General features: G+C 37.9%; 5 protein-coding genes across 8 annotated transcripts; all 5 read left to right on the top strand.

The window, feature by feature from the left end:
* The first annotated feature begins 240 nt into the window (after positions 1-240).
* Positions 241-3490, top strand: LOC103320684 (NAD(P)-binding Rossmann-fold superfamily protein). Of its 2 annotated transcripts, none has more exons than XM_089044999.1 (10): positions 241-469; positions 907-1066; positions 1174-1262; positions 1529-1584; positions 1667-1722; positions 1968-2061; positions 2148-2227; positions 2433-2475; positions 2755-2846; positions 3145-3490. In XM_089044999.1, the coding sequence occupies exons 1-10, from the start codon at positions 414-416 to the stop codon at positions 3319-3321; spliced, it is 903 nt and encodes a 300-aa protein (XP_088901125.1). In that variant the 5' UTR covers positions 241-413; the 3' UTR covers positions 3322-3490. The 2 variants fall into 2 exon arrangements, with proteins under 2 accessions (XP_088901125.1, XP_008220617.2); XM_008222395.3 differs by having other exon boundaries at positions 243-469; positions 949-1066.
* Positions 3491-3766: 276 nt separating this feature from the next.
* TAFII15 (TBP-associated factor II 15) lies at positions 3767-5948 on the top strand. The gene is made up of 6 exons (XM_089045000.1): positions 3767-3949; positions 4034-4098; positions 4852-4914; positions 5194-5251; positions 5337-5387; positions 5643-5948. The coding sequence occupies exons 1-6, from the start codon at positions 3836-3838 to the stop codon at positions 5721-5723; spliced, it is 432 nt and encodes a 143-aa protein (XP_088901126.1). The 5' UTR covers positions 3767-3835; the 3' UTR covers positions 5724-5948.
* A 134-nt stretch (positions 5949-6082) lies between these two features.
* Positions 6083-10332, top strand: LOC103320898 (glutamate receptor 2.8-like). Its single transcript, XM_008222641.3, has 5 exons — positions 6083-7058; positions 7189-8543; positions 8684-8996; positions 9096-9502; positions 9653-10332. Exons 1-5 carry the CDS (start codon positions 6761-6763, stop codon positions 10181-10183), a joined length of 2904 nt encoding a protein of 967 aa, XP_008220863.2. The 5' UTR covers positions 6083-6760; the 3' UTR covers positions 10184-10332.
* Positions 10333-11663: 1331 nt separating this feature from the next.
* LOC103320897 (glutamate receptor 2.8-like) lies at positions 11664-19932 on the top strand. Of its 2 annotated transcripts, XM_089046994.1 has the most exons (6): positions 11664-11915; positions 16432-16628; positions 16809-18151; positions 18247-18559; positions 18655-19061; positions 19222-19932. In XM_089046994.1, the coding sequence occupies exons 3-6, from the start codon at positions 16865-16867 to the stop codon at positions 19777-19779; spliced, it is 2565 nt and encodes an 854-aa protein (XP_088903120.1). In that variant the 5' UTR covers positions 11664-11915; positions 16432-16628; positions 16809-16864; the 3' UTR covers positions 19780-19932. The 2 variants fall into 2 exon arrangements, with proteins under 2 accessions (XP_088903120.1, XP_016647455.2); XM_016791969.2 differs by lacking the exon at positions 11664-11915 and having other exon boundaries at positions 16128-16628.
* Positions 19933-20634: 702 nt separating this feature from the next.
* LOC103320682 (glutamate receptor 2.8-like) lies at positions 20635-24784 on the top strand. 2 transcript variants are annotated; one of them, XM_089044996.1, is made up of 5 exons: positions 20635-21106; positions 21783-23122; positions 23200-23512; positions 23618-24024; positions 24111-24784. In XM_089044996.1, the coding sequence occupies exons 1-5, from the start codon at positions 20806-20808 to the stop codon at positions 24711-24713; spliced, it is 2964 nt and encodes a 987-aa protein (XP_088901122.1). In that variant the 5' UTR covers positions 20635-20805; the 3' UTR covers positions 24714-24784. The 2 variants fall into 2 exon arrangements, with proteins under 2 accessions (XP_088901122.1, XP_088901124.1); XM_089044998.1 differs by having other exon boundaries at positions 24153-24784.
* The last annotated feature ends 263 nt before the right edge of the window (positions 24785-25047 follow it).

Here is a 25047-nt window from a genome sequence, read left to right on the forward strand (position 1 = left end):
TGATCATAGTTTTAGAGGACACTACAGTAAATAAGCCTATTCTAAATTACTCAAATGTACGAAAATGAGGATCGATCTCAATGCAAGGACACTAAAGAACTATTGTCATTTTGTCAAATAAAAAAGCGCCACATCATTTATGAAACGTGAAACACAGCGTTTGCGGTGTGCTTGATTAACACGCTAGACTTGTCCCTTTGCAGTTTCCCTAGGCCTTCAACGAACCACTTGTCTCCACCATTACGCGCCATGTGTTCTGTTTCTCTTAAGCTCTCACTCTCTCTAAACCAAACCCGTCCTCTGCAAGAAGGAGCTAGACTCTCCGATTGCTTGTGCTCCAGGCATTCTCCCAGAAACTGAACTTGAAGAAACCCTAGAAAAAGCGAGAGAGACTCTGGAAAACGCATTTCAAAATGAGGACGGTCGTGTCGCGGTTGATCCATTCAAGATCATCATTTCCCAGGCTCTTGTATGTTTTGATTTCTATTTCTTTTTGCTTTGAATCCATACTCAATTTCTTCTGTATTCTACTTTGGTCTTTGAAATGTGATTCTTTTGGGTATTGATGTTTTTGTTTCGCGAATAGTAATGCCATGTTTGGCTGTCGAGAGAGAGTGGGAAAATAATGGAAAACCCTAAACAGATTGATTGGGATATTAGAGTATTAAGTTTAATTTTTAAATTCAGTTTTTGGGTTTGCTTGACAATAATTTATTATCTGGGTTCATGGATACGCTTTACTGTTTTCGTATTATTTACTGCCACGGGTTCTCCTACATTGTTGAATTTGTGGGTGGAAATTGACAAGCTAATATTTCCTTGATATTTTTTTATGTTTATTTTTCTTTGGAATGTTTTTGTTTCCAGAATCTAGTAGGATTCTAACGATGATTATTTCGGGTTTAGGGTGTATTGTGATTTTCAAATATCTCATTTCTGTAAATTCAGTATAATGGATGCACCCAGGAATGGGAGGTATCTCTCAACAGACTCTAGTAAGGTTGATGAACCCTTCAAGGTTGAGGAAGCAGAGACTGTAAACATCCCCCCTCCTCCAACAGAGAAGGTACTATCTTGTTGTGAATACTATCGAACTGTTATTCCGTCTATATTTTTGTTTTATCCATCTCTGAGCCATTATATTTTCTTTAACTTGTGTGATTCTTAATTCAGTTGCTTGTGTTGGGTGGAAATGGATTTGTTGGCTCACATGTTTGTAGAGAGGCATTAGATCGTGGATTGTCTGTTGCCAGCCTTAGCAGGTATGACTTTTCTCTATATAATTGTTAAGTTGCTTCACCTATTGATGCTTAGGAATTATTCATCAGCGTTGATCAGTTTAGGCTTGTAGCCGATCTGAATTAGGCTTGTAGCCGATCTGAATGCTTTCTATATAAGAAGGGAATAATAATTCTGTAGCTGCCTATTTACTAAGAGGAAAATACTACACTTCCATCTCCATATATTTGATTATTCTGTTTGATTGAATACCATCTAATTCCTAATGCTTTCTTATTTTCCTTCTCAGGTCTGGTAGGTCATCATTACATGATCCATGGGCCAACAATGTGACCTGGCATAAAGGTTTGCTTTCTTGCGTAGTCTTTTTTTGATGACCTCACTCTTTTTCGGGCAGCAGTTTCTTAAAAAAAATTTCCTTTTCCAGGAAACCTTCTATCACCTGAGTCATTGAAGGATGCTCTCGATGGTGTCACGTCTGTTGTATGCATTCTCTTCATGCTCTGTTTTAATTGACCGTCATTAGCCAATATGTAGCAAAGACGCGTGCACACACTGACACTTTCTCTATCCATGTAATGTATTGTTTCCCCCCTTCCATTTGTAGTTCAAAATGTGCTTATTGTATAGATTATAGAATGAAACTCTCTCTTACTTATCCTGCCACTTAGCTTTCTTTCCTGGGTGATATGTTTGATTTGCCTTCCTAATGAGTTTTCTTGTCCTAGATATCCTGTGTTGGTGGGTTTGGCTCCAATTCTTACATGTATAAGATTAATGGGACTGCTAATATAAATGCAATTAGAGCTGCTTCTGAACAAGGTATATATTCATATATGTTTCAAATTTCATTTTCTATTGGCAACTTCCTTAGTACCTCTATTAAACTATTGCCGTTGATCCTGCAGGTGTGAAACGATTTGTGTATGTCTCTGCTGCTGATTTTGGTGTGGTAAATTACTTACTGCGAGGATATTATGAGGGGAAGGTACCATACTGAATGATAGCAACCTATTTGCTTTGTTTAAGTTTACTTGTACGAGACATTTTAATGCTGGGACTCTTTTCTTAATAAATGTTTGTCTTTTACTCGTACCCATTTCATCATGCTCTAGTATTGTTGCTGGGAACAATTTTTAATGTTTTTAATGTTATCTGACACAAATTCCTTTGCTGCATCTTGTTCAATCTAGAGAGCTGCAGAAACAGAGCTACTAACCAAATTCCCTTATGGAGGTGAGCTTTCTTACTCTGTCAGATGAACATCTTATACCTAGCTGTTCATTTATCAGATAAATGGCTAAGATCTGAGATATTAATAAACTTGCCTGGAAATTTAACAATTAGTTACATATCTTGTCCCTCTAATTTCAATCAATATCTTCTTAAAAACATTAATTTACTATGTTTCTTGAAACCAATAACGGGTGACTAGAGTATTAGTTATAGGGACCGTTTATGTTTTGTATAATAATGGAATCTTCTATTACATGAAATTTTACTTGCGGTTTTCAGGAGTGATTTTGAGGCCTGGATTTATTTATGGGACTCGAAGCGTTGGGAGCGTAAAGTTACCTCTCGGAGTAATTGGTTCTCCATTGGAGATGGTAAAGTGCTAGTTCTTCATGTATTCCACATGTAGTTCCCCACTTATAATTCGCCTGAAACCTGAGTTAGCAAGATTTTAACGAAAAGGGGAACTTGATATAAAATATCCAGAAACTTATCGTAATAATCTCTCTCAGCTGATTTCTACTAGTCCCAAACAAGGTTTTTTGGTCCCTTTTTTTTCTTGAACAGAGATACTCTCAGGTTAAGAAACCTCATGCTATAAACTGATTCACATTCATTTCTTTTTGAGAGTGAAAAGTTATATCAACTAATTCATATTGAATTTACTGGCAGTTGTTCCAACACACAAGACCTCTGAACCAGCTGCCACTTGTTGGGCCTCTCTTTACTCCTCCAGTGAATGTTACAGCAGTGGCAAACGTTGCTGTTAGAGCAGCTACTGATCCCGTCTTCCCTCCTGGGATTGTAGATGTCAACGGAATTCAGCGTTACAACCAGAAGTCGAAGTAGACGCGTTAAATCCCTTCCGTTTTTTGTTTTGTTCTTTCAACACAGAGTATGATGTAAAGCTGTCAAAGTTTCTTTCTCATGAACATTGTATCCGTTTTTTTTCCCCCCACCTTTCTGATGCAATCATTAATAAATTTGTTAAAACTACAGATTCACTGTGGTTCAATAATTCTTCCCAAGTTGTTCTGTTAAAAGTTTGACTGGAAGAGGATGACACTGACTTTTTCATCACTTGATGTTGCAATGTATATCATGGTCCCTTGCAACCTGGGATTAAAATGACAGTTGTGTTCTTTCAAAGAGTTGCTTGCAGTTGCAGGTTTTAGTGCTTAATCGCTATTTGGGCCATTAGTTATAGGCCCAAAACAATAATGGGCCTAAATGGATTCGGAAAAAGATATAACCCGATCCGGGTGAATATAAATAAAAATACTTCAAGGCAAAAATTAAGTCGATAAATTTGCAAATCTCAGCGCTAGTCTCAAACCAATATCGTATTTCTGAGAGAGAGAAGATGAACCATAACCAAAACCAGAACCAGAACCAGCAATCGAGCGAAAGCAGCAGGCACGATGACGACGCGGCACTCACAGAATTTCTTGCTTCCTTAATGGACTATACCCCCACTGTAATACTTAATTCCATCAATTTCATTTCATTCAAATTCCGATCATATCAAATCAAATCCAAATCGTGGTTTTTCTTCTTTCAGATACCCGACGAGCTTGTGGAGCACTACTTGGCCAAAAGCGGCTTTCAATGCCCCGACGTTCGATTGTAGGTACTTCTTCTTTTTTTCTGTTAAGTTAATTTTGCTTTTAATTTCCAATTTTTGGGGAAGATTTTACGATGAGCTAAGCTGAGCCATCAGTATCTGTTAGGGTTAGGCTTAGCCAATATTTTACTTATTTTCCTGCTGCAGAGAAGGGCCTGCCTTTTGATTTGTTTAGTTTATATCAATTCATCTTCAACCATTTTCGGAGCGAGCATATACCTAGAGCTTGAAATTTATCACTATTTGTTGGTTAAGTTAGTGCTGTGGCAGTGAAATAGAAAATTGAATATGCCTTTTTGTTTATTGATTGTTCAAGTACACGAAACTTGCTAATCAAGGTTTGACTAGTCTGGGTAAAGTTGTATGGGCTTGTGAAGGCCAGGCGTTTAGGCGTAGGCAGAGTCTGTTACGCGTATGGTAGTACTCGCTCTTTTTTTATCTGGGATCTTTTCCTTCTTTCATTTTGGGTATCTATCTTCTCTTTTGCTTTCTGGCTTTTATTCCCATTAGCTGTTTCAGATTTGTGCTGAATGGATGTTAAGAAGAAGTTACTGTTTTCTGTTTGATGCTTAAAATTTTAAGCCTTTTGAATTAGGTTACAATCATTGATGTAGAGGAGCTTTTGGTGTAACTTTCTTTTGAGCCGACAGTGGCAAATGCTACTAAATTTATTTATATTTTTGAAATATGAATTGGATGTATTTTTCTGCATATAAGTATGTTGAATTGTTTTTTTTTTTTTACCCTATTCGCAGAATTAGGCTGGTAGCTGTTGCCACGCAAAAGTTTGTTTCTGAGGTTGCAACTGACGCTCTTCAGTAAGCCACTAAATTCTTCTCCTCTTGGCTCATGGCACAAGTTCACAGGGAGGCACATGTGTAAAGACCAAATTTTTTTCCTGAGTAGGATATATAATTGAAGACTATTAAATTTTTGATCTCTCAAATGTTAGACGAGAAATATGTAACTACACTCATAGGTTCTGTTGTTGGTCCAAAATTATTTAGCTACACAACTTGGTTGTTGCACTTGTAGTTAGCCAGTGTCTAAGCTATTACTAGTGGAAAAGATGTTTACATGCTCATGCCTGTTAACAGGCAATGCAAAGCAAGACAAGCTTCTGTAGTCAAAGACAAAAGGGACAAACAACAAAAGGTACTCTAATAGTTTTCCCGGTGAGATGTGTTTTATATTCTGCCTAATTATGGCTAGTCTTAAATTAACTTTGATTTTGAAACAGGATAAGCGCCTAATATTGACGATGGAAGACCTTTCAAGGGCGTTGCGTGAGGTAACCAAGATTTTAGTTATTTGAGTCGTATGTTTGCATAAGTCTGGAATCAATGGAATTATCTAATATTGATAAAGGTTCTGGTCAGTTTTGGACCAACCAAATGTTCACTGAATGGCCTGGTCTGTAATTGAGATTCTCTGGAATCCACCTATAATTTGTGTGCAATGTCAAGCTGGTTTTGTTTTTACTTATTCTTCATATGTTAACTTTCGCTGAATTAATATGCTCCTCTTGTTATTCTTAATTGAGCAGTATGGTGTTAATGTGAAGCACCAAGAATATTTCGCTGACAGCCCTTCAACCGGGTTGGATCCTGCATCAAGAGAAGAATGATTTGAATTGTATTTCTGTTATTCCATTTTCAGCTTGTGTGGGGTTATAACTAATAGCAATGGTGCTAGATGACTAGGTGATGCTCAATCACTCTTTCTTCTGCTTTTATGTATGCACTTTCAATTTTTTCAGACTGAAGGTATATTTCTTGATATGAAGTAGTTAAGTTGTACATCGATGGAATTATACAGTAAAAAGACTGCATATCTGATTATTTGATTGTCACATGTGCTACTTGAAGAAACTGAATGGCTGCTTGGTGATTAGTTTAGTAATTTCTCTTGCTGGGGAACACTTGGTAATTAATTTGACCAGATTTTGTACCCGGGTTCCTAATTAGTTGGGGAAGACTTGCTCCAAATATGCAAAATAATGCTTGCATTTAAAAAATAATAATAATATGATTCGCTGTCTCTCAAATTGTGAAGACCACGGAACAAAGCTAGAAAATTGGAAAGAAAACTTACAGAATGGAACAATAAAGCAGTTTACTATAAAACATTGACCAAAATTTAAAATGAAAAAGGGCAAGTTTCGGGATTGGTTGGTCCAAAAAAAGAAAGAAAAACATTTGTGACCGTTACGGCAAATTCTTGATTGAAGCCTAAGTTAACATCATCATATACCCTCCCACTTGGTTCTGGACCCCAAAAATATGGGGTATGGGGGATCTTCATGTTACAAGAGGAGCCAGGCCAAGTGGCTTCATAGTTTAAGCGATATGTCAGCTTCAGTTTGATGCTACTAGATGCTTGAATGGAGTATTTTATATCACATCTCTCTGACTTGGGTATTGTATTTCAATTTGTACTTTGATTGGGTCAAGGTAAACAGAACGTGCAGAGGATTGAGTTCGTTTAGCCTGTTGACAAACTTGACAAACCGTAACTTTTTGAGCATCGAGAATAATAAGAAAATGTTTGAAACAATCAATCATGTAAATATTTATACCAAGATTTTGCGTCTGTTAGAATCAGAGATTTCGAGCAAGGAATCCGGTCACCCATCCTACCATACTATATAAAAATGTCTTCCAAATGAATGACATTATCGAAGCCTGCAAAACAGATCGAAACATGAACCTCTTTGGTTCTTTCTTCTTCCTTCTTTCTTTAAGCATTAAGTTTTCCTTGGTCATGGGACAGAACAGAACAGTGATCCCAGTGAATGTTGGCGTGGTTCTTGATGACCTCGATTCACTCACCGGAAAAGTTTGGTTGAGCTGCATCAAAATGGCCCTCTCAGATTTCTATGCCTCCCATGGTTCCTCCACAACTAGGCTTGCCTTGAGCATCAGGGACCCTAGAGAAGATGTTGTAGATGCAGCTGCTGCAGGTGTCTCTCTCTTTTTCTCCTTTTGGGTTTCATTTGATCTTTCTCTGCCTTTTCTTCTGTTTTCTAATGAGAAAGAGGTGATTCTAATAACTTCTTCTGCCGTTTGTTTCTGTTTTCTATTGAAACACAGCTTTAGACCTGATCAAGAATGTTCAAGTGCAAGCAATCATAGGACCTACATCATCAATGCAAGCCAAATTTGTAATTGATATTGGAGACAAAGCCAAGGTTCCCATAATCTCATTTTCAGCAACGAGTCCTTCCCTCACTTCCATTCGGAGTTCATACTTTTTCCGAGCTGCACAGAATGATTCCTCTCAAGTCAAAGCCATAAGTGCTATTGTTCAAGCCTTTGGGTGGAGAAGAGCTGTGCCCATCTATGTAGACAACGAGTTTGGTGAGGGAGTTTTACCATCCTTGGTCGATGCTTTGCATGACGTTCAAGCTCGTGTCCCCTACCGTTGCGCCGTACCTCCAATGGCCACTGACGACCAACTTACAGCAGCGCTTTACAAGTTAATGACTATGCAAACTAGGGTCTTCATTGTGCACATGTCGCAGTCTCTTGGGGCTAGGCTTTTTGCCAAGGCACAAGAGATTGGAATGATGAAAGAAGGCTATGTTTGGATCATGACCAATGGGTTAACCAATCTTGTAAGTTCGACTGATTCTTCAGTCATCAAGTCAATGCAAGGTGTATTGGGTGTGAGGACTAGTGTGCCGAAAACAGAAGAGCTTATCGATTTTAGAGTTCGATGGAAAACGCAATTCCAACAGCAAAATCCAACCATCATTGATGTAGAATTGGATGTTTTTGCTCTCTGGGCTTATGATGCTGCTTTTGCATTAGCCATGGCAGTTGAGAATGATGGGACTGGGACTGGCAGAATCTCTAGCTTCCAAAACACAAATGCTTCCATCGACTCATCAACTGATCTTCTGACTTTCGGTGTATCTGAAAACGGCCCGAAACTTTTCCAATCCTTATCAAACACCAAGTTTAAAGGCCTTGCAGGAGACTTCAGTTTTGTCAATGGGCAACTACAATCTCCAGTCTTTGAAATAGTCAATGTGAATGGCAATGGGGCAAGAGAAATTGGGTTCTGGACACCAGAGAGTGGACTTTTGGAAAAATCCATGAACTCAACAAACACAAACAGAACATATTCAACTTCAAAATCCAACATGGGACCCATCATATGGCCAGGAGATTCCACCTCAGTTCCCAAGGGATGGGAGATCCCGACAAACGAAAAAAAGTTGAGAGTGGGAGTTCCTGTGAAGATTGGCTCTCCTGAGTTTGTTAAGGTGGTACGTGATCCTAGTACCAACAACACACTTGTTTCTGGCTACTGCATTGACATCTTCAATGCTGTCATGGAAAAATTACCATATGCTGTAACTTATGACTTCATTCCCTTTGCAAAGCCTGATGGTACAAGTGCTGGCACTTACAATCAGTTGGTGGATCAAGTTTATCTTGGGGTAAAATCATTTCAGCCTCATTTAATTTTTTCAAGATTGAAATTCGAAATGAAAACAACCCGGTTCGATTCCTAATTTTCTGATCAAAATTGAAATGGTGACATCTTTAATATTTGTTGACATCTTTGATTTGTTGACAGAACTTTGATGCTTTGGCCGCAGCCACAACAATCAGAGAGAACAGGTCCTTGTACGTGGACTTTACCTTGCCATACACGGAATCAGGGGTAGTAATGGTAGTTCCAACAAAAGATAGCAAGAGCCAGAATGCATGGGTTTTCTTGAAGCCTTTGACATGGGACCTCTGGCTTACAAGTTCTTGCTTTTTCATCTTCATTGGTTCTGTGATTTGGGTTCTTGAACATCGGATCAATGAAGATTTTCACGGCCCTCTCTCGAATCAAGTCGGAACAGGCTTGTGGTTCTCCTTCTCAACCATGGTTTTTGCACACAGTAAGTAATAGTATAGTACCCTTATTAAGAAGCATATGTTGAATTACCAATTGTTTGTTTTATCATTCATCATTTTTTTTTACTTCAATTAATTTACAGGGGAGGCAGTGGTTAGCAACTTGGCTAGATTTGTGGTGATAGTATGGGTATTTGTTGTGCTCATACTCACTCAAAGTTACACAGCTAGTCTGACTTCACTCTTAACAATCCAAGAGCTCCAGCCAACTTTTACCGATTTAAACCAGCTTCTAAAGAACAAGGAGAGTGTGGGCTACCCGAAGGGCTCTTTCGTCTACCAACTTTTGTTGAAACAAGGTTTTGATGATTTGAAGATTAAGGCTTATCAATCTCCAGAAGAATGTGATGACCTTTTGACAAAAGGGAGTGCAAAAGGTGGCATTGCTGCTGCTGTTGATGAAACCCCAAACTTGAGGCTTTTTATTGCGAAGTATTGCTCCAAATACACCATCATTGGACCAATATTTAAGACTAATGGCTTTGCCTTTGTAAGAGCTACCTCTCTTTCTCACACACACAACCACAAACACAACCACGATCACAAGTCTATAAATCAAAAGCACACGTTTTTAGCACTTAATCAATCATATTGATTCACAGTCTGACAACATAAGAACATCTTCTGTGTGTATATATAGGTATTGCCCAAAGGTTCGGCTCTTGTACCTGATGTTTCAAGGGCAATTCTGAACATGACCGATGGAGATGAGATGAAGGAGATTGAAAACAAATGGTTTGGAAGACAAGCCACTTGTGAAAATACAAAATCACCATTCTCTGATTCCAAAAGTCTTGGCCTGAATAGCTTCTGGGGCCTCTTACTCATTGCTGGGGTGGCTTCATCCTCAGCTCTTATGATATCTGTAGCCACATTCCTTTTTATGCACAGACACATCCTAATGACAAGAGGCACCTCTGTATGGAAAAGAATTGGTGTCATGCTTAGAATCTTTCTCCAAAGAGACCTTTCCTCCCACACTTTTAGAAACAAGAATTCGGGTCATGTTGTGGAGGCCTCACCAGTCTCCTCCAGCATTGGCCAACCAAGTCCCTTAAGCCTCTCAAACCACACAGGTCCAGCCTCACCTTTCTTCAGTGAACAAGGAACACCTGTTTCTGTTGCTGTTTACCAGAACCCAGAAATACCTACAATTCCTGATCAAGGCTAGGAGATCAAGAAGCCATTAATATATAATAATCAAAATTTTAATTGTAATTTGTATGTATGATGAGTATGATATAGTCATCCATGATTTTAGGTAGCTTATCTGTATTTTGTTGATTATGTCCTCCATAGTTTATATGTTTGGAGGTAAATTAATGTAAGTTGGAGTTAACTTGAATTTTAAAGACATGAGTTTTTGTTTTCCTTCATACAAGCGATTCTCTCACAAGTAACAACATGAATTGAAAATTACATAAAATTCTAAAATGACGGAATTTAGATTTTCATAATTTCAATTTCCGGTAATTGAAGATTTCAATGTTTGGATTTATGAACGTCAAATTTTGTAAATGACAGAATTTTGTAAATGGTAGTGGCACTATGGAAATTGTGAAATGACCTATATTTTGGTGGAAATTAAACTCAGGAATTTGATGCCCCAATTTCCATGATTTTTTCCGTATATCGTTTAATAAATTCGATGCCAAACAACGAAATTGTCAATTTGTCTTTTTAAATTCCTGACTTTTAACTAAATTTCGAGTTATTTTTCCTCATCCAAACAGTAGGTTAGTGTAGGGATTCGAACATAGAATTTCAGGTGCAGGAGATTCGAACACAAGATTGGAGATACTAATATGAAAGTAGTTGACAAACGGAGCATTTCTGTTTTGTCACAATTAGATAAAATCGTTATTGTTAGAGTTATTTACTCAAATGGTCCTCAAACTTATACCTGAGTTGCATTTTGGTCCCTTAACTAGATTATTCGTTCAAGTACACGTGTACTCAGTTTCTTAATTAAATTTCCCCAAATCCTAAGAGCATCTCCAAGGGAGATGTCAAATATCAAACATCAAATTTAAATTTGATATTTGATATGACAATTTGACATCTTACACAACTTTACACTCTACCCTTTATGTCAAATTAAATTATTATTTTATTACATTTTAGTGTTGATTTATTTTAAATTAAAAAGAAAAAAAAAAAAAATAAAATATTCATCTGACATCTTGCTTTTGGGATGTCAAAAATAACATCTCAACCTCCAACATTCATTTTACATCAGCTTTGACACATCGGTTGGAGTGATGTGAAATGTTATTTCTAGCTGTTAAATGTCTATGTGGCATGTTTGATACATCGGTTGGAGATACTCCAAGGGAGATGTCAAATACCAAACATCAAATTTAAATTTGATGGCTGATGTTGTAATAACCCAAACCCAAAATTAATATTTAATTATTAATTTATTTGAGTAAAAAGACAAAATACCCCTAGAATATTTTATTAATTTAAAAGTTGACTTTTTGACCGGGAAGGAATTTGGGGATTTTAGTTGTACCGTTGCGTAGAGCGCGACGAAACGAGTTCGTAGACATGTAGTGGGCTCAAATCGGAATTGTAACGAAGGAGTTACGATCAAAAGAAATTCAGTGGCATAACCGTAAATATTTCGAAGTTCAGATTTTATAAACCCAGATTTTTCTGGTTTTCGGGAGAGGACGAGCCGACTTTGGGAGCTGTTTTCTCTCAGCTCCGACCTCCGATTCAGGCAAGACCAGTGCCAGACGAACCACCAAACATCCCTCTTCCAACTTCAGCCCTTCGCCGCCTCTATCTGCCGCCATAGTCGCCGGAAACAGCCGCGAAACAGGCGGTGTTCGACAGTTTTTTTGTAAACTTTCGCCGGCTCGTTCTCCGTCATCCGGCCACCATTTCCGGTGATCCAGGTATGGAAACTCATCTATTTCTCGAGCCCTAGCTGCTGGTTGGGTAGGATTTCAGAAATTTCTAGCGTAGATAACTCGATCTTGGATCCAAAGTTTAGCCGAATTTCGGGTTGAGATTCCGGCCACTTCCGGCCAGTTTTTGGGGTAGGTCCAAGAGCAAAAGTGGCTCCAAATAGGGTGTTTTACCTAGGACAGGAGTCTTGAGCCGAGATGTTGAGATTTTTCCGGCGAAGCGTTATCGCTTTAGGCACCACGCGCTGCCGCGCATGGGCGGCACGTGAGCAGTAGGGTGTAGACCACAGTCAGTCCTAGAATGATCTCCTAGTCCTCACAAGCGCGTGAGATTTTGCGATCTTAATTCGGATATCGTTTGAACCCCGAACGGATCTCGCCTCTGTGCGATTCCGGGTTCAATACGTTTGAACCGTTGGATCGTAGTTAATTCCAAGTATGTTAATCTAGACTTTCCCAGGATCGTATGGTATTTGACAGATCGTAAACGGAGTCGGATACTCCAGAAATGTCGGCTCTAGAGTGAGGTTTACATAAAACAAACCATTCTGGTCCGGAGGAAAGAACTACGTGTGGCTTGATCCTCGAAAGGCGTAGGCCTACGATTATCAGTGCAGCCACGAATCGAGTCCTCGGTTGTATTCTTGTTGGACATTTTAGTCATTTACGACCCACGTACTGGATGTCGTTTAATGTTGACCGTATTCCAAAGTGGAAATTGGGTCAGGTTATTTCAGATGTGGCTATTTGACATCTTACACAGCTTTACACTCCACCCGATATGTCAAATTAAATTATTATTTTATTACATTTTAGTGTTGATTTATTTTAAATTAAAAAGAAAAGAAAAGAACAAATAATAAAATATTCATTTGACATCTTACTTTTGCGATGTCAAAAATATCTTAACCTCCAGCCTTCATTCCACATCAGTTTTGACACATCGGTTGAAGATACTTTAAGAGCAATATAATTACTATTAATCAAAGCCGAGCCTATAACCCATTAGTCCAACTCTCCAATGTAAACCACATTTACCAAATCATCATAGTGCTTTGTTTATAAACACCTTTATATGAGTGTAGATTTTCGATGTAGGATTTTCACAAAGGGCACCTCAAAAGATAAGCCTACACAGAACCATATTTTTATTGTTTGTGCAATGTGGAAATATATTTAAAGAGTATAGCCACACAACTATACTGTATAGATAGAAAAATTGAATTACTATTGATTGAGTAATATAATTCATGAAGTTAATTAAAATATTTAATACTAGTTATTCACTAAAGAAATAATAATTAAAATAAGCCAAAAATCATATTTAATTACAAAAAATAAAATTTTAAAAAATTAATTAACCTAAACATACTGAGTTTATAAATATCTTTTAAAAAATATCTTTTCCAATGAAAGTTCGTCGGCACATGTCTATCCCGGCGAAAAATAAAGGATTAGACTTTTCCCAACGAAATTTCGTTGGCAGAGGTGACTTTCGTCTAGACATGGTCTAATTCGGCAAACATTCGTCGGCGTAGACCTTTGCCGATAATATTTCATCGGGAGAGGTTTCTTTCTTATTTTAAAAAAATTAGGAAAAAATGAGTGCATCCGACTGGCTATATTATTTAAAAAAAAAAAATAGAAAAACATGGTATAGCCGTGCGGCTATACTTTTTACACACGTAAAAAGGGGATATAAAAATTTAGTAAAAAGCGAGTATAGCCGCTCGGTTATACTATTTATAGAAAAAAAATTCAAAAAGCCGAGTACAGCCGACCGGCCATATTATTTTTACAAAAAACAAAACCGGAGTATAGCCGTGCGGCTGTACTATACACCTAAAAACAGCGTATAGCCGTGCGGCTATACTATTTATAGGAAAAAAATTCAAAAAACCGTGTACAGTCGCCCACCTATACTATTTAAAATATATATATTTATATATTTATATATATAGAGGACCTCTTTACAACTTAAAAGTTAGGTCACTATATAATATTTTAATATATATATATTACTTTTATTCAATAATGTGTGAGAATTATTTGTATAATACGTTAATTTTGTGTGTCTTATTTAAAATTTTGTTAAAAATACGTGTATTAAACATGAAAAATCCGTGCATACATGTATACTACTAAACGTGAAAGTGCGCAATTCTTTATATGGGTAATTACTTTGGGTGTCTTAAACTACTCTTATTGATAAACGAAAAATTGGGGAAAAATATTTAAAAGAAAAAAAGGATCCCAGTAAATTACTTATTGTGGATGTCTTAATTAAATTTCCCCAGATCCCAATTATTTAGCACTAATTATTTACTAAATACATAATAATTAAAATAAGCGAAAGATCATATTTAATTACTAAAAATAAAATTTTAAAAAATTAATTAACATAAACATACTAAGTTTATATATATACATTAAAAATATCTTTTCCGACAAAATTTCATCAGCATATGTCTATCCAGACGAAAAATAAAGGGTTAGACTTTCCCCAAGACCCAAGGCCCTAGTCTTTGATTAATATCAGTATTATTAATCAAAGACGAGCCTATAGCCAAGCCCATTAGCCCAACTCTCCAATGTTAACTACACTTACCAAACCATTATAATGCTTTGTTTATAAACACTAGTTATAGGAGTGTGGATTTTCGGTGTGAGATTTTCACAAAGGGCACCTCAAGCGATAAGCTTACACAGAAATCCATATTTTTATTATTGGTGCAATGTGGAAATATATTTAAAGAGTTGTAACGAGGATGAAGGATTGATTTGGGGAAGAGAAGATTTAGCTTTACTTCTAATTTTTTTTTATTTGGTGTTATTTTCATAGTCATTGGATGATATTTAAATGAGTTGACGTGTTTAAAATAAAATTCTAGCAGATCATGGGAGAGAGAATCCAAGCAGAGGATCCGGGTCCTTTAAATATAGGGAGTTTCACTAAAACACCTAAAATGGAGGTTGAAATTATAAAAAAACCCAACACCCAAAACACTTTATAAACACACTCAAAACTCATCATTACACACACTCAAAACTCATTTATAAACACACCCAAAAAGTTGACTTTGGAGTTGATTTTGGGTGTGTTTCTATGTTTAAATAGTGCTTGGGTTTTTTTATAAATACATGTCTAGGATTGAGTTTATTTATAAATTTGTATTAAAGATAATGGTTATGTACAGTCAGGCAAAGTGAGCTCAGCAACTGAAAAGTTCCTTCCTTTTTATAACTTAATTTTCTAATTACAAGTCAAAGAACGCCTTTGCCACCTTCCTCAATTTCGACCTTCATTTTATAATGAATCCTTAATGAGTTAATTAGCACATCTGAGTCAGTTGCTGCTATTACCATGACTTGACTTCAGTTCCCCTTCAAACTTCAAACTGTTGAATGAATTAACTTCAATTCTTTTCCGCTGAACCTTTCAAAGTAATATTTCTCTTCAATTTTCTCATTTTCAACACTCAAAACTAGAATTTAGAAAGGAAACAAAAGATTATAATTTAGAAGATTTTGGGTGTTGAAGTTGAGGCTTCACAATCACGGAAATAACTTAGAAACCAAGAAACTTAGAATTTAGAATATTTTCTCTCATCATGAAACACTTTCATCCTTTGCCAGCTAAAACTTGAATTTTTTTTTTAATAAAGTGAAAATTACATTCATAATTCGGCCACAAATGGATTTTAACCTAATTTTGTATGCCGATACATTTATCATGCCAGCTTTCATGCCTCGATATGTGTGAGCAGTAGTGATTAGTGATGAGGCTAAAACCATGTAGATATTAACATTAAGCAGATATTCTTAAGTTGAGATTCTTTTTACCAAATAAGTTTGTTGAATCTTCATACGAAATTTCATTTAGATTGAGTATCAGCAGGCCCTTGAAAAAGATTGAAAGAAACAGAGTTGGAAGAGGGCAGTATGTGGTCATTGTCTACAGGTCGACGGCAGCATATAAAATCATTTATGATGTACATTCCGATGAAGTCTTTCTCACAGTTGTAAATTTCCTCAGAAGATACTATTTGCTTAACCTTGACAAGTACTTAGACCATTTAAATACACCATACACCATACACCAATACTTTGACTTGGTATGAACAGCACAGTATCTCTTACAATATCACGTGTTAGAACTTTGATTTGGTCAAGATTCAAGATTCAAGATTCTTGAGAACACACTGTTAAGACCGTCAAATTTAGCAAGAAATTGCTATATATTATCAAATGATTAATCGTGTATTTCATAATTAATTTTTCGTATACAATTGCTTAATTTGAATCAGAAATTTGGATCCTAGTATTTGGTCAACCATCCTTCTATCCTATATAAATATATGTATGTATAAGCCTCTTTGGTTTGAAAAACATCATTGAAGCTTGCAAAAACAGATAGAAACATGAAGATGGGGAAAGCAACCAACCTCTTTGGTTCTTTCTTCTTCCTTGTTTGTTTAAGCATTGAATTTTCCTTGGTTGTCAGGGGACAGAACAGAACAACAATCCCAGTGAATGTTGGTGTGGTTCTTGATGATCTTGATTCACCAAACACAAAAGTTTGGTTGAGCTGCATCAACTTGGGCCTCTCAGACTTTTATACCTCTCGTGGTTCCTCTACAACTAGGCTGGCTTTAAGCATCAGAGACTCCAGAGAAGATGTTGTAGATGCTGCCGCTGCAGGTCTCTCTCTCTCTTCTTTGCTTTTCATTTTGAATTTTCAACAATTTGATTCTTCTTGCCATCTATATAAGTTTGACCTTTCTATTCATTTGATAACACTATTTTTTAAATGAAAAGAAGCATAGTAATTAAGTTCTTGTCCCTTTTTTTAAACTTGTATTTTTGGTATGGATCAAACAGCTTTAGGCCTGATAAAGAATGATCAAGTACAAGCAATCCTAGGACCAAAATCATCGATGCAGGCCAACTTTGTAATTGAGCTTGGAGACAAAGCTCAAGTGCCCATAATCTCATTTTCAGCAACAAGTCCTTCCCTCACTTCCATTAGGAGTTCATATTTTTTCAGAGCTGCACAAAATGACTCTTCCCAAGTCAAGGCCATAAGTGCTGTTGTCCAAGCCTTTGGATGGAGGGAAGCTGTCCCCATCTATATAGACAACGAGTATGGCCAGGGAGTCATACCCTACTTGGTAGATGCCTTGCAAGAAGTTCAAGCTCGGGTCCCTTACCGAAGCGCCATACCTCCAGAGGCAACTGATGACCAACTTGTTGCTGAGCTTTACAAGCTAATGACCATGCAAACTAGAGTCTTCATCGTGCACATGTTGCCCTCTCTTGGCTCTCGCCTTTTCGCCAAGGCACAAGAGATGGATATGTTGGATGGAGACTATGTTTGGATCATGGCTAGTGGAATGACCAATCATTTAACTACCATGAATGCTTCAGTCATCAATTCACTGCAAGGCGCATTGGGTGTGAAGACCTACGTGCCACAAACAAAAGAGCTTGTCGATTTTAGAGCTCGATGGAAAAGGCAATTCCAAAAGGACAATCCAACCATAATTGATGCTGAGTTAGATGTTCCTGCACTCTGGGCTTATGATGCTGCTTTTGCATTAGCCATGGCAGTTGAAAATGTTGGGACTAACAACTTTGGCTTCGAAAAGGCGAATGCTTCAACCAACTCATCAACTGATCTTGAATATTTTGGGGTTTCCCAAAAAGGTCCAGAACTTTGCGAATCCTTGTCAAGCACTAACTTTAGAGGCCTCTCTGGGGATTTCAGCTTTGTTGATGGGCAATTACAAAATTCCGTTTTTGAATTGGTGAATGTGATTGGGAATGGAGCAAAAACAATTGGGTTTTGGAAACCACAGAGTGGACTTGAGAAAAAATTGAATTTGACAAACACAAACGGTCCATATTCAACCTCTAAATCTAATCTGGCACCGATTTTATGGCCAGGGGACTCTCCCTCTGTTCCCAAGGGATGGGAGATCCCCACAAACGGCAAAAGATTGAGAGTAGGAGTTCCTGTAATTGATGGTTTTGCTGAGTTTGTGAAGGTGGTGCCTGGTCCTAGCGCTAACACAACCGAAGTTTTCGGATTCTGTATCGACGTCTTCAATGCTGCAATGGCTGGATTACCATATGCTGTTACTTATGACTTTATTCCCTTTGCAAAGCCTGATGGCTCAAGTGCTGGCAGCTACGATGATCTGGTCCAACAAGTTTTTCTCGGGGTACGTCGAATTAATGTGAACTTCATTCTCTTCAATGATTTCAGTCTTCATGATCACTTGAAATTGAAATTTTGGCTTGTTTATTTGTTCAACAGAATTTCGATGCACTGGCCGCAGACACAACAATTAGAGCAAACAGGTCTTTGTATGTGGACTTCACATTGCCATACACAGAATCAGGGGTTGTGATGGTGGTGCCAATGAAAGACGGCAAGGGCAAAAGTGCATGGATTTTCTTGAAGCCTTTGACATGGGACCTCTGGCTCGCAAGTTTGTGTTTTTTCGTCTTCATTGGTTTCGTTGTTTGGGTTCTTGAACACCGTATTAATGAAGAATTTCGTGGCCCTCCCTCCCACCAAATCGGCACAAGCTTTTGGTTCTCCTTCTCAACCATGGTTTTTGCACAGCGTAAGTACCACAACCTCATCATGTTTCATGTTCATGCTTATAATTCCACAATTAATTGTTTTTTTTCATCAATTTTTACTTGAATTAATTTACAGGGGAGAAGGTGGTTAGCAACTTGGCAAGGTTTGTGGTGATCGTGTGGGTGTTTGTAGTGCTGATACTGACTCAAAGTTACACAGCAAGTTTAACTTCACTGTTAACAGTTCAACAACTTCAGCCAACTTTTTCCAATTTGAGCGATCTTATAAAGAACAAGGAGTATATCGGGTACATCGAGGGTTCTTTCGTCCATGATCTTCTGATCCAAAAGGGTGTTGATCCTAACAAGTTGAGGCCTTATAAATCTTCAGATGAATGCCATGAGTTTTTGACAAACGGGAGTGCAAATGGCGGCATTGCTGCCGCTATTGATGAAACCCCCAACATGAAGCTTTTTCTTGCAAAGTATTGCTCCAAATACACCATGATTGGCCCAATATTCAAAACTGATGGCTTTGGTTTTGTAAGCTCTCTCTCTTTTCTTATCTCACAAGTAACGCTCCATGAGCACATTCTTGTAACACATTGCACACTACATTACTAACACATGAAGAATGCAATTTATACACATGGCTACGTACGTGGCGTCGGTTAATGTTTCTTCTTTTGTACAAATGTACCAGGTCTTCCCCAAAGGTTCACCTCTAGTACCAGATGTTTCGAGGGCGATTCTGAACGTGACTGAGGGAGACGCCATGAAGGAAATTGAAAACAAATGGTTTGCGGGGGATGCAACATGTTCAGATACAAAACCCACCATCTCAGATTCCAACAGTCTTGGCCTTGATAGCTTCAGGGGTCTCTTCCTCATTGCCGGGGTCTCTTCGTCACTATCTCTCATCATATTTGCAGCCACCTTCTGTTATAGGCATTGGCACATGGTCATGACAACAGGAGCTTCTGCATGGAAAAGAATCAAGGTGATGCTTAGAATCTTCGACCAAAAAGACCTCAGCTCCCATACTTTTAGAAAGACTGGCTCTCAAGATGGAAAATACATGTACAATGCTGGCAGTGTAGCTACATCTGTCGAAGCTTCACCAAACAATAACAGCACGCGCCCACCAAGCCCACCAAGCCCTGAGTCGATTGGCCATTCAAACCACACAAATCCACACTCACCTTTCTCCAGAGAAGGAATATTACCGGTTGTTGTTGGTCAAGAATATCCAGAAATGTGAAGAAGTCATGAAGGAGCTCAAGAACACAATTAATTAGTGGAACAGAATTATTAAGTTTTCATAATTTCTGTATGATAATTAATCAAATAACATAGCTAGGCATTGTATATATTCAACTTAAAACAATATATATATCTCTTTTGTGTATTATAATTTATGAACAATTAGTATATGTGCTAATTTTCATCGACTATGGTTTATAAGTTATGAAAATGAGGCTGCATGAGAACCTCACCTGGGTTTCCACACAATCTGATTATTTGATTGCCACATGTACTGCTTGGAGAAAATGAATGGCGACTTGGTAATTCGTTTAGTAATTGACTTCTGGAAATTTCTCTTGCTGCTATTTATTTGACCAGATTTTGTACCCACTTTCCTAATGAGTTGGGGAAGAATATCTTCTTCCTTGTCTGTTTAAGCATTGAATTTTCCTTGGTTGTCATGTTTGGGCCTTTAGTTGATGAAGAATAGCTAGGCATTGTATTGTATATATCTCCGTTACCAAAACATTAAAAAATAATTCAATTAAAGTTTTGCATTATTGTATAATCAAATTGGTAGACCTGAGTTTGATGATGTTATTCGTGACACTAACTTAATTTATTTTTAATGATCACAATAACTAAGCACGTACATTGTTAATTAAATCAGCATCTAATCGGGTGCTTTGAACTTAATTAGGTAGTTGGCCCAGAGTTTGATTTGTCTCTTTTCAGTCAAAAATATTCATTTGAAAAATATACGTGTCAATGAAAATTCTTGGAAAGACCCGAGACTCACAGAGTCCTGTTACATGGATTGTCCACAGAATGTGTTTAATTAATTTGGTTCTGTCCGTATAGACTGAATTCTAGCGGTGACTGACTGATTTTTTTGCATCTTTTTTTCCAGGGACTTTTCATATCTACCTACTGCAGTCTGCTTATAAGTACCAACCTTCCTTCATCTGCTTGTTGCTACACAGAGAGAGAGAGAGAGAGAGAGAGAGAGAGAGAAAGAGAGAAAGAGCTTTCAAGAATTCACATGAATATGAACATCAAAAAGAACCCAACTATTATTCTTGCTCCTTTTATCTTTATGCGCTTTCTCTTCTTCTTCTCATGGATTTTCAATATGGCTGCGGCTGTGGCGGCAGTGGAAAACACAAAGATTCCAGTGAATGTGGGTGTTGTTGTTGACCTTGATGCTCCCAGTGGGAAGACTTATCTGAGTTGCATCAAAATGGCCCTCCAGGACTTTTATGCATCTCATGCTCACTTCAGCACCAGGCTGGTTTTGCACACCAGGAACTCCAACCAAACTGTTGTTGGTGCAGCTGCTGCAGGTTCTCTCTCTCTCTCTCTCTCTCTCTCTGAACCATGCATGTATTCTAATTGATCATCATTTTGTATCTCCTGTTCTATAATAATGAATCATAAGTTAACGTCAAATTCTGGAAGATGTATATAATTATTACATGTGCTTTTATGCTTTTTATTTATGGATTCATTAATCATATAATTTATATACATTCATCATGTTTCCTTCCTTGTAAATTTGAACAAAATGTAAGGGTGTGTCTGCAAGTGTACTTGGGGTTTTTGCAAACTTTAGACTACTAAAATATCTCTCACGCTAGTAAGACAGGGGCCTGTGACCAAAAAAAAAAAGTTTATGAAGGGTATGTTTTTTATGTTTTGTCTTTTGGTAAGCTATAAGTTAAGGATCGATAATTTCATCTCATTAATTTACACGTCTCATGAGAAAGAAAACAAGTCAAATAAGGAAACCTCCAAACCGTGTGAGCCTCCTTCAAGCTTTGTAAATTCTTCAATGGCCTACCCTACCTAATTAATGTTGTCTCTATATGGTGGATTTGTGTATTTTAGGTACCGTGCCTGTGAAGATCAATATCGTTTCCTATATCATGGCCATGACCATTTTATTAAGCACAATGATTTTTAATCTGATCAAATTAAGCAGTCACAATTTTACTATTATTATTTTTCAATGTAACACAGCTCTGGATCTGATAAAGAATGTAGAAGTGCAAGCAATCCTGGGACCAGAGACATCGATGCAGGCCAGCTTCGTTGTCAATCTTGGAGACGAAGCTCATGTGCCCATTGTATCATTTTCTGCATCAAGTCCCTCTCTTGCTTCGCTTCGGAGCCCCTACTTCTTCCGAGTTACACAGACTGACTCATACCAAGTGAAGGCCATAAGTTCCATTGTTAAAAATTTTGGATGGAGACATGTTGTTCCGATTTACGTGGACAATACGTTTGGGGAGGGAGTCATACCCTTTTTAGTTGATGCATTGCAAGAAGTTGATGCTCATGTCCCCTATCGGAGTGTCATCCCCCCATCAGCCACTGATGAACAAATCGAGAAAGAGCTTTACAAGTTGATGACCATGCAAACTAGAGTCTTCATTGTGCATATGATGCCCCATCTTTGTTCTAAGCTATTTGCCATGGCAAATAAGATTGGAATGATGAGTGAAGGCTATGTTTGGATCACGACGAATGGGGCTGGTAATCGTTTGAGGTCATTGGGACCGGTCGTCTTGAGGTCCATGCAAGGGGTTCTAGGTGTGGAAACAGAGGTTCCAACAACAATGGAGCTTACAGAATTCAAAATGCGGTGGAAAAGGCAATTCCAACAAGACAATCCGGCCATCATTGATGTCTATGTTGACGTGATTGGCCTTCGGGCTTATGATGCTGCTTTTGCACTAGCCTTGGCAGCTGAACAAGTTGGGGATACAAGCTTTGGTTTCCAAGAGAGGAATGGTTCCTTCAGCTCAACAGATCTTGATACTTTTAAGGTCTCTCAATATGGTCCAAAGCTTGCCCAGGCCTTATCAGATACTAGATTCAAAGGCATAGCTGGAGACTTTAGTCTTGACTGTGGGCAACTTCAATCATCAAGATTTCAGATACTCAATGTAAATGGTGATGGAGTAAGAACAATTGCATTCTGGACACCAGAAAATGGTATGGTGAAAACATTGAGTTCAACAAACACCAGTATACTATCAACTTCCGAGAAGTATGATTTTGGACCCATCATATGGCCTGGAGATTCCCTGTCTGTTCCTAAAGGATGGGAGATCCCAACAAGTGGCAAGAAGTTGAAAATAGGAGTTCCTGTGAAGGTTGGTTTTACTGAGTTTGTTAAGGTAACCAAGATTCCTAGCACAAACACAACAGATGTTACAGGGTTCAGTATAGATGTCTTTAATGCTGCAGTGGAAGTATTACCATACGCTCTTCCTTTTGAGTTCATTCCCTTTGAAAATCCTGACGGCACCAGCGCTGGCACTTACAATGATTTGGTCCATCAAGTCTATCTTGAGGTAAAATTCTTTGTGTCTATAATACATACAAATAACTGATTGGAATTGTGCTCTGATTTAACATGTTTACTTGACAGAAGTATGATGCTGTGGTGGGAGACACAACTATTAGAGCAAATAGATCATTGTACGTAGACTTCACAATGCCATACACAGAATCTGGTGTAGTAATGGTTGTGCCAATCAGAGACACCAGAAGAAAATGTGGATGGGTTTTCTTGAAACCTTTGACTTGGGACCTCTGGCTTACAACTTTTTGTTTCTTCATCTTCATTGGTTTTGTTGTTTGGGTGCTGGAACATCGAATTAATGAAGATTTTCGTGGCCCTCCCTCACATCAAGTTGGCACAAGTTTCTGGTTCTCTTTCTCAACCATGGTCTTTTCACATAGTAAGTACATCCATATCATGTCTCCCTAAGTTCAAGTTAAGAATTCTTAATATTTTCTTCTCCCCACCTATGCCTATACTGACACTTTTTGATTAAATTTTACAGGGGAGAGAGTGGTTAGCAATTTGGCTAGATTTTTAATGATTATATGGGTATTTGTTGTGCTAGTATTGACACAAAGTTACACAGCTAATCTAGCATCACTATTAACAGTGGAACAGCTCCAACCAACTGTCACTGATATAAAGGATCTTCTAAGGAATGGGGATAATGTCGGCTACATAGAGAACACTTTTGTTTGCGAAATCTTGAAACAACTCGGTTTTGAAAATTCCAAGCTTAAGTCCATCAAAACCATGGAAGAATGTGATGAAGCTCTTTCGAAAGGGAGTGCAAAGGGTGGTATTGCTGCTGTTGTTGATGAAATTCCAAACATGAAGCTTTTTGTTGCAAAATATTGTTCCAAGTATACCATGATTGGTCCAATATTCAAAACTGATGGCTTTGCCTTTGTAAGATCTTTTTTTTTTCTCCTGCTATACATAAATGTTACCTGTACAACACATGGAACCAAAAAAGATGATGACTTAATTTGCAGGTGTTTCCGAAACATTCCCCTCTCGTGCCTGATCTTTCACAGGCAGTCCTAAATGTGACCGAAGGAGAGAAGATCATGAACATTGAGAACAAATGGTTCAGTCAAGAAAGCAAATGTGAAGATAAGTCCACTACTCCAAGGGTCTCAAGCAATAGTCTTGGACTTGAAAGCTTTTGGGGCCTCTTCCTCATTGCTGGGATGGCTTCAATTCTAGCCCTCATTATCTTTTTAGCTTCCTTCCTGTACAAGCATAGGCATGTCTTGAAGCAATCTGATTCAAGAGCTTCTAAATGGAGACGGGTTCGAGCCATGTTTGAAATTTTCAACGACAAAGACATCAGCTCCCATACTTTTAAAAGCAGTCAACGAAGAGATGGAATTGGTGGTGTTGGAGATGAAGTGAAAGCCTCACCAAATAGAAACTGGCCTGAAAGTCCATTCAGCTATTTGGACCACACAGACAAGGATTTTGTATTGTATGAAGGGCAACAAACCCCATCTACTACTAGTCATGCGTCTCCGGAGATAGTTCCAAAAATTGAGCTTGATATTGCCACTGTTCAAGAAATGCATACAACTCCTGTAACAGATCGTTTGGCTTAGAAGTAATCTTGCATTAAAAAAAAATTACAATGGTACTAATATAAACAGAAATCAATTAATTGATTCCAGTATGAATTCAGCATTGTGAGTTTATTTCACCTGCCCTCCAAGCAGAACATTCAAACCATATATAGATCAGCTCCACACTCACCTGTTGCGGTTTGTCAAGAATCTCTAGAAAACAATAGTTAAATTGACATGTATTAAAATCCTTCAACTCAAGACAACTTTGAATCAAGTGGTGGGATCTAAAGTCTAGAAGACTTGGTTTTGGCATCATTTGCGACGCATCTTCGATACTCCTGACTATACATGACAAGGTAATTGGTAGGTC

Source organism: Prunus mume, linkage group LG2, assembly GCF_029339155.1.
Source record: "Prunus mume cultivar Tortuosa linkage group LG2, ASM2933915v1, whole genome shotgun sequence".
Taxonomy (NCBI): domain Eukaryota; kingdom Viridiplantae; phylum Streptophyta; class Magnoliopsida; order Rosales; family Rosaceae; genus Prunus; species Prunus mume.

What these genes read in the sequence shown, in the direction of transcription:
- LOC103320684 (XM_089044999.1), top strand. Translation starts at nt 414, where the DNA reads ATGAGGACGGTCGTGTCGCGGTTGATCCATTCAAGATCATCATTTCCC. An exon ending in CCCCTCCTCCAACAGAGAAG is followed by an intron (nt 1,067 to 1,173) that starts GTACTATCTTGT and finishes TTCTTAATTCAG; the next exon opens with TTGCTTGTGTTGGGTGGAAA. An exon ending in CAATGTGACCTGGCATAAAG is followed by an intron (nt 1,585 to 1,666) that starts GTTTGCTTTCTT and finishes TTCCTTTTCCAG; the next exon opens with GAAACCTTCTATCACCTGAG.
- TAFII15 (XM_089045000.1), top strand. Translation starts at nt 3,836, where the DNA reads ATGAACCATAACCAAAACCAGAACCAGAACCAGCAATCGAGCGAAAGC. An exon ending in CAATGCCCCGACGTTCGATT is followed by an intron (nt 4,099 to 4,851) that starts GTAGGTACTTCT and finishes CCCTATTCGCAG; the next exon opens with AATTAGGCTGGTAGCTGTTG. An exon ending in GTTGCAACTGACGCTCTTCA is followed by an intron (nt 4,915 to 5,193) that starts GTAAGCCACTAA and finishes GCCTGTTAACAG; the next exon opens with GCAATGCAAAGCAAGACAAG.
- LOC103320898 (XM_008222641.3), top strand. Translation starts at nt 6,761, where the DNA reads ATGAATGACATTATCGAAGCCTGCAAAACAGATCGAAACATGAACCTC. An exon ending in TGGATCAAGTTTATCTTGGG is followed by an intron (nt 8,544 to 8,683) that starts GTAAAATCATTT and finishes ATTTGTTGACAG; the next exon opens with AACTTTGATGCTTTGGCCGC. An exon ending in AACCATGGTTTTTGCACACA is followed by an intron (nt 8,997 to 9,095) that starts GTAAGTAATAGT and finishes ATTAATTTACAG; the next exon opens with GGGAGGCAGTGGTTAGCAAC.
- LOC103320897 (XM_016791969.2), top strand. Translation starts at nt 16,349, where the DNA reads ATGAAGATGGGGAAAGCAACCAACCTCTTTGGTTCTTTCTTCTTCCTT. An exon ending in TCCAACAAGTTTTTCTCGGG is followed by an intron (nt 18,152 to 18,246) that starts GTACGTCGAATT and finishes TTTGTTCAACAG; the next exon opens with AATTTCGATGCACTGGCCGC. An exon ending in AAACTGATGGCTTTGGTTTT is followed by an intron (nt 19,062 to 19,221) that starts GTAAGCTCTCTC and finishes CAAATGTACCAG; the next exon opens with GTCTTCCCCAAAGGTTCACC.
- LOC103320682 (XM_089044996.1), top strand. Translation starts at nt 20,806, where the DNA reads ATGAATATGAACATCAAAAAGAACCCAACTATTATTCTTGCTCCTTTT. An exon ending in TGTTGGTGCAGCTGCTGCAG is followed by an intron (nt 21,107 to 21,782) that starts GTTCTCTCTCTC and finishes AATGTAACACAG; the next exon opens with CTCTGGATCTGATAAAGAAT. An exon ending in AAACTGATGGCTTTGCCTTT is followed by an intron (nt 24,025 to 24,110) that starts GTAAGATCTTTT and finishes CTTAATTTGCAG; the next exon opens with GTGTTTCCGAAACATTCCCC.